A 10,567-nucleotide genomic window follows, 5' to 3' on the forward strand; every position below is an offset into this window, starting at 1 on the left:
AAAGGGAGATAGACTCAGGTCAGGGGGCATATCCCCCAAGTGATGGTGGGGGCATAAGGGGAAACAGGGAGCCACAGCAGCCTCAAGCCAGCAGTCAGGGAAGGCTGGTCTGGGCCTGGGCCTAGATGGGCGAGCTGGAGCTCTGCAAGGACTGGAAGGGGACAAGGGTCGGGAGCACAGCCGGCCAAACCCAAGTGCGCACAGGGTCCCGACGGTCCTGGCGGGGCAGACAGCTGCAGTAGAAGAAGGGGAGTGAGAGGGGATGGAGAGAGCATTCCCACTCTGCCATCACAAAGACAGGACCCAAGAAGTAATAAACTCCTGTACACATCTGTTCCATATTATAAATACACATTATATACAAAATAATGTTATAAAATGTAGAAAGGTCAGTGCTTCTGATTCTTAAATTATTGAAATACTAGACTCCAAAATAAACTACAAAAAAAAAAAACAAAATAAAAACTCATATTATTGATTTCTGAAGATCGGCTTCAAGGGTGGTCTGGGGGCAGTAGTGGGTGTGGGCAAAGCCCAGGCTCGAGGCTGTAGGAATGGTTCGAGGGAGGAAAGGGCCTCGGTGGCAACGGAACCTCAGTTCTCCCTCACTGGAATTTCTAACAACGCTGCCCTGAGCCCCCCAGTTAGGCCGGGCTTCCCTGGCTGGCCGATGGGGCAGGCCCTTCACCTGTCTGCCCAGGGGAACGCAGAGGCACCCAAGGCCAGAGGCTGGGGAACAGCCTTGCCCAGAGGGCCAAGGCCAGGGGGAAGCTGGAGGGGTGTTCTGAGCAAGGCCCCCATGCAGTAGTTGGAGGCACAGGGCAGAAAGTGCTCCTCCCGCTTCAGGCGCTCACCTCACCTGCAGGGCAACTCCTGCCAAGAGCCGCACCCGATGGTATCCTGGCCCACAGATGGCCCTGCCCATACTGGCCTCCTCTCTCCTCTCTGATTCGGACCCAGCTGTCACCATGGGGCCTGGGCCAAAGGCACTTTTGGAAACACAGATGCCAGTGGAGGCCACAGCAGCTCCAGGCCCCACGGGGCCACTGCTGCTCCCTCCGGAAAACAGGCCAGATCCCCAGAGGGGCCCTGTGAAGGCCACTGCCGGCAGGGCGGGTCCCAGTGGCACCTCTCCTCTCTGCTCCCCTGGCTGGCGCGGCTGCCAATCTGATGCCAGACAGACACGCAGAGGCGTGGAAGGGCACTGCATCGCTTGGCAAGTTCACAGTCTGTCCAGGTCATGCCATTCCCTCTTCCTCCTGAGAGCAGCACGTTGCATATTAAAAATGTCCCATCCAGGATGCAATGTAAACAATGCAGAAGGAAGATCCAGCTGCTGGGGCCGAGCTGGGATGTCCTGGGAAGGCTCCTGCCTTATACCTGGAGATGATGGCGAAAGCAGGGAAGTCGGTTACCCTGGAGGACAAGCACTCCCTCCACGGCTGCCCCGGGCCTCCCCGGGAGAAGCCCATGAGGCAGGTGGGGCAGCCCTCCCCAGACCTCGGCCCCGGGACACGCACAGGCCTGGGAGCCTGTGTTCATGTGGTGGGCCAGTGGAGGAAGCAGTGCGAAGGGGCAGGAGGGGCACAGGGCAAGCGCTCTCACCCCCAGCAGCCCTGTGGCAGTGCCGGGGGGCTGGCCAGGTGCCGGGGCCACCCAGCCCAGCGCGAGCACAGCGGGGAGAGCTGGGACCCGCTCACCCCCACGGCTCCTGTTTCACGCCCTCTGCGGCAGCAGGGCCGGCAGGGACCCAAGAGCCACTGCACCTGGCCAGCCAAGGAGGGGCTCTGGCCCACCCTTCAGGAGCGGCCCCTGGCGTGGAAAGTCACCAGGCTACTTTCCCATTCCCGAATGGCAGGAGGGGACATGCTGGAAGGGAAGGCGAGCCCGGCACTCACCTCTGTGGCAATGACACATTCGTTCCTCTCTTCTGATATCAAACACACAGACTGGTACATGGAGTCCCTGGGGGAGCATATCGCTGATATCCGACACTCTGGCTTGTCACTGAGGGAACACAAGACAGGCCGGTGAGGGAGGGACGGGGAGAGGGCTGGGGGGCAGGTGGGGTGCTAACCCGGACCCCGGAGAGCCAAAGGGCACTGGCTCCGAGAGGAGACACAGGCACCAGGGATGCCCAAGGCTAGCCTGGGGGGGCCAGTTAGGAACAGGCCCCCAAGAGAGCCACAGGACCCCCAAACTTACCAGGGTCTCAGGCCTGGAAAAAGCTAGCATTGCTACTCCAGACAAGCCATCCCATGGAAAGATGGAAGTCATAAGAGACACAGTGCGGTCCCTTGACCTTCGTGAGTGAATGAATGAATGAATGAGAAGGAGGGACAAAGGACCCCGGGCAGAAATCTTGTCAGAGGAGTCTCCTGTCAGTAGCGAAACCCCCTGTTTGCTTAAAAGCAGTCGAGGGCCTGGTGCCAGCCCACACCTGTCCCGGGGGAGCCCAGGGAGCTCCACGCAGGGCTCTGTGGCCAGGCCCTGGGCCTCCAGGCGGGGCTCACCTGTGTAACCGCAGCGGTGCCTTCTCCCCTAGGCTCTTATCCCCGTGGGAGTACTTCCCCAGCAGGGTCCCTCGCCCCAGAGGCCCTGGGGCCAGATTATAGTCCAGTGTGTGGTTCTGCTGTTTGCCACAGTTGGACTTGTCCAGGCCACAGTCCACTTCCAGCTCCTTCTTCTGGTTGGTGTTCTTGAGCTGGGCGGCAGGGATCAGGTTGTCCTTCTGGAAGTCCGACAAGTTGTTCATGGCCTCCCTGCTACCATCGTCAGGCCGCCGAAGCCGCAGCTGCCGCACGGCCACCGCCACCATGCCCAGCAAGACCAGCACCACCACCAGGCCCACACCCAGAGAGACAGCCACCCAGGGGAAGCTGGGTGGCATGCTCACGGGGAACTCGCAGCGGCTGCCCACAAAGCCATAGGGACAGTTGCAGACGAAGCTGTCCTCGGAGAGGCCAGGGTAGCAGGTGGCCCCATTGAAGCAGGGTCCCGAGGAGCAGGCGTCGGCTGGTATCCGCACCTCGCAGCGCCGGCCAGAGAAGCCATCGGGGCAGGTGCACACGAGCCCGTTCTCCAGCTCGTGGCAAGTGCCGCCGTGGGCACAGGGGTTGCGGGCACAGTCGCTGACGTGGAGTTCACAGTGGGGGCCTGTGAATCCAGGACGGCAGCGGCACACGCGGTTAGGACCACGGTTCAGGCACTGGCCCCCTGTGGGTACACATGGGTCACGAGTCAGCAATCGCCTGGGAACCCCAGGGGGGGCAGAGGGTGAGCGCCCCACCCCAGACCCCACCACAGAGAGCACTGTACCACGAGTCCGGAGACCTGGGCTGGAGGGTGCCTCTGGCCCCTAGGCCTTAGGGAGCTCACGTATAAAATGACTAGCATCTTACAGAGCTTCGCAGTGGAATCGGACAGGTGTGCTTGGGGTCGAATCGCAGCTGTGTCTCCCAAGCTGGAGGTGATCTAGCACCTGTTGCTTTGCCTTATTCGAAGCCTCCGTTTCCTCCCTTGTTAAATTAGAGTATATCTATCTACGGAGCTGTCCCCTCCACAGAGAGCTCTGAGGGGCAGGTCAGATGACGCATGAAGGCAGGGGCCCACGCCTGGTATACAGTCAATGCTCAAATAAATAGAATTATCAGCTAACAAAGTTAATGGAGTGATTAGCCAGAGAACACACTCCATCTCAGCCCTTCCCACCCCTCTCCAGCTCCTGAGGCTTTTCTCCTGCATGCTGCTGTCTGCCTGCCTCACAGAGGGTCATCAGGAGGCCAAGGAGACCAAGATAACCAACATGCTTTGCACCCCAAAAGATGCTGAACATTTTAGATGCCTGGTGCCATGGGGCAAGGTGAGGCCTTCCGAAGTAGGGCCCTAAGTGTGGTAGCCTCCCTCTGGGAGGGACACAAGGCCTCATAGGTCCTCTCCCTAGCCCAGGACTTCCTGGGGAAGGTCAGAGGCCATCCCCACCAGGAGGGGGCTCCGACACGGAAACAGAAGGTGAAGCAGGGTGCGCACCACTCCTCCCTCTGAGGCCAGCACCCCTGCCAACCTGCTCCTCTTCCAAAGCCACCCGCTGATGATGCCAGCTCTTCACCATCCAGAGCAGGGTGGGACCATCTCAGCCTGCCCAGAGGGACAGACCTGGCCTCTCTCCTCTCCTGACTCTCCCTCACCAGAAGGCTCTCTGAGTCCTAAGGCTGGCCCCCCGGGGTTAGCGAGGCAACAAGACTCACCATTGGCACACGGGTTGCTGGTACACCTGTCCACTTTCTTCTCACAGTTGGAGCCCATGAAGTTGGGGGGGCATTCACAGGCATAGCTAGCCCCCTGGCTGCGCTCCCGGCAGGAGCCCCCATTGAAGCAGGGGGAGTCTGCGCAGCTCAAAGTACTGTGTTCACAGTGCAGGCCGTAGTAGCCCGGGGGGCACAGGCAGCGGTAGCCGTCCTCCTGGTCCTGGAGAGAGGCCGGAAAGAGGCACAAGTCAGACCCTGGGGGGCAAGGATGAGTGGCTTAGGGCCAGACCCCCCTGCCCGCAGGGCCATGGCCGCGCAGCTCCGCTGGTGGGGCGGCCTGGGCACTCCCTGGCCAGCCCTGGGCCGGCCCGAGGCTCACCTTGCAGCTGCCCCCGTTGCGACAGGGGTTGCTGTCACACTCGCTGAGCTCCAGCTCGCAGTCCACGCCCGTGTAGCCCGGGCGGCAGGTGCAGGTATAGCTCCGCTGCCCGCTGTTGGAGCACGTCGCCCCGTTCTTGCACGGGGAGTGGTGGGTGCAGTAATTGAGATCTGCAGAGACAGGGAGCAGCCAGCTGAGCGGGGCTGTCGAGTGATCCCCGGCGCCGGCTCCTTATCGTGCAAGTGCACTGTCCATGTGTGGCCCAGAGGCTCCAGCCCAAACTCGTCCCGGCCCAACTACCCTTCTTCCTTGACCCACATCTGACCTGTGCAACGAACCAAAGTTTAAAAAAAATACAGCTGGACAACTGCCTACTAGGTAAGTAGGCAGCCACTGGCCACCAGGGTAGAAGGAAGGGAAGGAAGAAAAGCCGATGGCAAGGCCCCATGCGGAGGAGGAAGTCAGAAAAGGCTTCGTGGAGGAGGGGCAGCTGAGATAAGCCTGGAAGGAGGGATAAAATGTTAACAGGTGGGAATGGTAGCGAGGAGGCAAGAGCCACCGTAAGTAGCGACCAGGCGCTTTTTAAAGAGAAATGTGTTATGAGGGTATTTTGAAATATAAGTATTTGTTTTCTTATTTGGGAAGGACAGGGAGGGAGCAAATAGAGAGCAAATAGAGAGACTGGAAGGGCTGTGTTTGCCTATGATGAGTATATGACTGTGTCACCTGGGAGCAAATGTGGGGCGAGGAAAGACAGTGGGCAGGAACAGGTGTGTAAGTGTGTTTGAGGTAGAGGAGAGGAGGGAGAAAGCAACACACACACAGAATACAGGGGCTGAATTCCAAGCCCCTTGTTGCCAGCAAGTCAGGGCCCAGGCAAGTTCCTTCTAGCCCGGCGAGCCCCTGCCCACCCTCCTGAGGCTTGTGCTCGTGTCTCCATAGCGGCAACCACCCTCCTGGACCCTGCAAATGGGAGGCACACGCTGCAGCTGGCTACAGGATGAGGCGCAAAGGCTCCCTCCCCCATGGCTGGGGCTGGTCAACCCCTACAGAGCCAGAGGGACCAGCGGCCCTCCCAAACCCAGAGAGAGACTTGGGCTCAGGCAGCTGCCTGGCAAGCGCCACTGGGGAGGAAGAAGGGGGCCGTTTCTGCCCCACACCAAGAAGTCGGTTAGATGTCACTCCGCCCAGGGGCACAACTTGCCCACAGACTCAGGGCAGCTGGTGGGCACACCCCACCAGGCAGCTGTTTAGGGGAGAGCTGCTCAAACAGCCCTGGCAGGTAAGCAAACACTTAGGGGGTTAATAGGTAACTACAAGGTAGAAAGAGGAACTGAGCCCAGCATCCCTCCTCCCGGGCCTTGCTGGAATTTGAGTGCGACCTCCAGGCTGCCAACCTGTCATGCTCCTGGCTTCTCCAGCCACCCTGCGTCCCCAGCACCTGAGCAAGAATGACCCACCATCTCCTTTGAGGCCAGTTGTTAGGATCCTTAAAAGCCCCAAGCTCCTTGAAGGATAATGGGAAAGCCAACAGGGCAGTCACCGAGTCAGAAGGGCGACAGCTCTGGTGCCCACGCCTGGCCCATCTCTCCCGCCCCCTCTGCATCCTCTCTCTGCCCCAACTCACCTTGGTCACAGAAGAGGCCGCCCCAGCCCTCATCGCAGGTGCATTGCCAGGGGATGCTGCACGTGCCGTGGCGACAGCCATTGTGGGGGATGCATTCGTTGCAGAGGCGGCCCTGCCAGCCTGGGCGGCAGCTGTTGAACAAAAGGGAGGCTGAGGGTGAGGTGAGGGCTTGGCCGGGGAGGGGACGGCTCCCTCCTCGCCCACTTCCCGTCCCCTACTCACATGCACTCCGCTGGCTTGCTGCAGTAGCCGTTCTGTTCATGACAGCCAGAAAGACAGATAGCTGAGGAAAGAAAACAGAGCTGGGTGAGGTTGGAATGCCAAGGAGTCTGCAGCCCCGCTCTCCCTCTCCTGGCCCTGGGGGTGCCCCCAGCTCTACTGGGCTCACTTCCCACTCCTGGCCTCCCAGAGGAGCCACGGGCATTATAAAGGGCAACGGTGGCATAGGGAAGGAGAATCCCGGCTGGATGGAATGCGGTAACAGGGTCCTTGTGGGCTCTGGCAAGATGGGGAGGAGCACTAAGAAGAGACAGATCAGAGTCCACGCCTGTCCTGAGCATCCCCACCTGTTCCTGAGGCCCGGCTAATGGGCAGCCCAGACCTGTTCTGTGAGGGAGGTAGGCTGTGGCTGAAAAGAGGCCACTGTGTTGGCTCCGGGGACCCCTGCCAGGGAGGCAGGAGCTTGGCTGCTTACGCTCTTCGCAGTACTCCCCAGTCCAGCCGGGGAGGCAGGACAGGCTGCCATCTGGCTGGCACACGTAGTGGCCGAAGTGGTCATTGCGCTTCTTGCACAGGCGCGAGCAGCTGTCCCCATAGTAGTTGTCACTGCAGATGACCCGGTAAGAGTAGCGCAGCCTCGTGGGGGGGCTGGTCTGCTCATCCAGTAACCAGTTCTTGCCCACAGCTAGGGAGCCCTGGATGGCGATCTTGCTGATGAGGGCGTCTGGTGGCAAGGCCTCTGAAGGGGCAGAGGGCCAGGTCAAGGAAGGGCAGCCAGTCCCGAGAGTGCCAGCAACTGCTGGATCAAACCAGCTGTCCAGATGACCCCCACCTGCTAGCAAGCACAAGCCAGAGGAACCCAAGTGTCCCACTGGTTAGCTGCCACGTGTGTGTGTGTGTGTGTGTGTGTGTATGTGTGCAGAAGGCCTGATATCGTTCAAAAAGGGGACAACAGAAGGATGTTAAAATATCTCAGTGTTCTGGAGGCAGGTAGACCAGGAAAGAGGAAAAGAGGTCAAAATGGGGAAGAAAAAAAAGAAAGAGTGAAAGAAAGAGAGAGAAGGAGGGAGGGAGAGAGAAAGAAGAGAAGAGGAAAGGGAAGAAAAGAAAGAAGGAAAGAAAAAAGAAAAGAAAGAAAAAAGCAAAGCCAGGCCGGGGAGGACCCTGGGAGCAAGGGGTCCTCTGGTGCCCATTCACGGGTTCTGCCCTCAGAGATGGGTAATGCTTTTCTTTTTCCTTTTCAAAGTGAGAATTGTTGTGCTGCTGAAATATCCTTTTCCTCTGTGTCAGAACAACATCCCAAAGCCATTATTCCCTTTCCAAAGGAGCGGAATTCGCGAAAGGTGTAAAATACAGGAAGGGGCCCGTCAGCGGCGCTGGCAGCTTCGGCCTTTCTCACCGCCGTGCTCCCCGCGTTCCCACGCCAAAAATAACCCGCAGGAAACGCAATTGTGCTCGGAGTCCAGGCAGCGAGCGGAATCCGAGCGTCCAGCGCGGGGCGCAGCTCCAGGCCGAGCTCAGCGTCCTGCCCCCCCACCCCCCACCCCGCACTTCCCCCGCCTATTACAGGTTAACTCTTTCGGCGCTGCGCCGTGTCGCCCCCCTGTGGCGGCGGAGCGAGCTACTCACCTGGCCGCAGGTCGTCTCCTGGCGCGTGCCAAGCTTCGATGATGAGTGAGAAGGTACCCTGGAGGCCAAAGGAGGGGGCGGGGGAAGACAGAGAGAGAGCGAGATGAGCAGGGGCGGGGGAGGTGGGGGTGCCTTGCGGCCGCGGGTTTAATTAATCTAATTGCAGGATACAGTTACAGCTCCCGGGTCAACATAACGGGTCTGCGCGCACCATCGCGCGAGCAGGGAAGGTGAGAGAAGAACCCCGAGTAGGAGGGTTAAGAGATGGGGGCATGTTAGCGAGTCATTCGAAGGTGGGAAACGAGCCTGGGCAGTAAGGGATGAAAATCATATCCCAAGAATTGGGAGGAGAGAGGGCACAGAACTGGGAAGAGGGAGACTGGTGAGAGCCTTCCTGAGGATGAGGTCCCAGGAGAGAGTCGGAAGAAAGTATCAAAAGAGAGCGCCCTTGGTTTTTTTGTTTGTTTGTTTTGTTTGGTTGGAAGCGAGGAAATCTGGGGGAGGGCTTTGGTCCCAGGGAGCCCCCTTCTCGCCTTTCGTGACCTCCCAGTGCACCCAGGCTGTGCTCACCGGCCAGGTGAAATTGAAAGGCAGTTGAAGAGGGTTGCGTCCCCCGCCGCTACTATCGTCCCCGACGGCGAAGGAGTTGGTGCCCAACACAGGCGTAGAGACGCTGCCGAAGGTGCAGGGCCCGGGCGACACGACCGCCTGGAAGTGCTTAAGGCAGACGCGGAAGAAGGTCCTGCAGCCGGGTTCGCACGGCCGCCCGCTGGCCAGTACGCCTCGCTCGTTGGCAAACTCCTGCAGCTGCAGCTGGAAGACTCCCGAGCAGGCTGCGCGCTATTGCACAGGAACCGAGGGAAGGAAGGAGGGGAGCGGTCAGCTCGGCAGACGCCCGGGGCTCAGGCTCCGGGCGCGGCGGGAAGGGGTGAAGGGGGCGCGGGACGTTACCTGCTGCCAAAGTGCCACCAGCAGCAGTAGCGCCCAGCCAGAGGCGCTACGGGACGCGGCTGCCATCCCCTGGAGCGTCGCTCTCTCCCCGCGCCCGCCCTGGAGCTGGCTTCGTTCGGGACGCCGCTTTCCCGCGCGTCTGTCCGCCGGAGGGGTCCCTGGAAAGCCAGGCTCTTCTGGGGCTTTCCTCCCGCTTCGCCTTCTCGCTAGCTCTGCTCCAACTGCGGCGGTAGGTAATCCAGGTGAGGGCGGCTGGGCGGCGGCCGGGCTGAGGACGTGTCCTCGGGCTAATCCTGGGGCTGCAAGCCGGCTAGTGCCCGGTACACTGCACTGAGGCGGCTTGAGCTGCGGCTCTTGGCCTCGTGTTCCCGGCTTGCGCTCTGCGCCGCTACTGAAACCTGCGCGCTCGGGAGCCTTCCTTATATATATTGGCTCCTCTCTTCGCCGCCTGTCACTCAGAACCCATGGTCACTCTCCCCTCCCCTCCGGGCCTCTAGCGCTACAGCCCCAGCAGGGCCTGGAGGGGGCCTCCGCCCCCGCCATCCCCCGTCCCCGCCAGCCAGTCACGCACAGGTCCCCGCCCCTCCGTGCCGCTCTCAGCCCCTGGGTCCCCTAACTCTGCGCTTGCCAAGGTGACCAGTTCTCCGCGGCCGACGGGTTAAGGTCCGAGACCCCGGCTGTGAGGGGAGGGGGAGGGCCTGGGGGAACGGGGCGGGAGGTGAGCGAGTGGTTCCCGGATGGTCGTGGAGGCGGAGACACTGGGGAGTCCCCGTGGGCGGTCCGTCCGCAGCCGGAGCTAGTTACCTTCAGCCTTCGAGCAGGTAAAAAGAACTTAAGCTCGGAAAGCGAAAGCAGGGTCGAAGGACTCGAATCTCCTTCTTCCCCGAGCCTTGGACGCTGTCGCCGCCTCAGTCCCCAACCTGTGAGCGCCCACCCACCTCGCGTCCCCGGCGCAACAGAGAAGCCAGCGGAAGCTTTAACCTCTCTGTGGCCACACGGCGCAAGGCGAGGGCCTTGAGTCTAAGACTCGGGCGTTCTCGGGGGCTTTCTCCCCCCTCCTGGTGGGCGTCTCCCTCCCTAGTTGCGGGGGGCGTGTCCAGCGCGTGCCTTCTCCCTTCTGCCCCCAGCCTGGGCTCTACTGGTGCCAGCCCCTAGACGCGTGGTCCCGGAGACAGGGGAAGGGGGCGTGGTGCCCGAGGTAAGAGAAGGGGGGCGCGTCCTCAGCTGTATGGTAATGAGGTCTGGCCCCTCCCCCAGCGCCTCCCCTCACCTGGGTTCAGCTTCAGCTCCACTGCCCACCGTCTGCCCCCACCCCAGCAGCCCCAAGCCCCCACCCGCGTCCTGTCGCTCCGTTGGGGCAGGGAGGAACTCTCCTGGCTCCAGCGTTGGCTCAAGCCACTGGAGAGTCCTGGTGAGGGGCTGAGGTCGGGTAGACCCGGCTCGTCTCCTCATAGGGGCGAGATGGAGGGTGGAACTGAAAGCGCGCGGACTAGTTCGGGTTTCAGAAGGCTTCGC

At 60.9% G+C, this 10,567-nt stretch overlaps 1 protein-coding gene across 1 annotated transcript; it reads right to left on the bottom strand.

Moving 5' to 3' along the window:
* Window positions 1–314: 314 nt before the first annotated feature.
* On the bottom strand, window positions 315–9,183 carry DLL4 (delta like canonical Notch ligand 4). The gene is made up of 11 exons (XM_036084202.2): window positions 9,053–9,183; window positions 8,672–8,941; window positions 8,102–8,159; window positions 6,948–7,211; window positions 6,476–6,536; window positions 6,254–6,384; window positions 4,627–4,796; window positions 4,248–4,467; window positions 2,514–3,216; window positions 1,899–2,007; window positions 315–1,380 (listed from the first exon to the last, which is right to left on the bottom strand). The coding sequence occupies exons 1-11, from the start codon at window positions 9,116–9,118 to the stop codon at window positions 1,375–1,377; spliced, it is 2,058 nt and encodes a 685-aa protein (XP_035940095.1). The 5' UTR covers window positions 9,119–9,183; the 3' UTR covers window positions 315–1,374.
* Between the last annotated feature and the right edge of the window lie 1,384 nt (window positions 9,184–10,567).

Source organism: Halichoerus grypus, chromosome 8 (assembly GCF_964656455.1).
Source record: "Halichoerus grypus chromosome 8, mHalGry1.hap1.1, whole genome shotgun sequence".
NCBI classification, from domain to species: Eukaryota; Metazoa; Chordata; class Mammalia; order Carnivora; family Phocidae; genus Halichoerus; species Halichoerus grypus.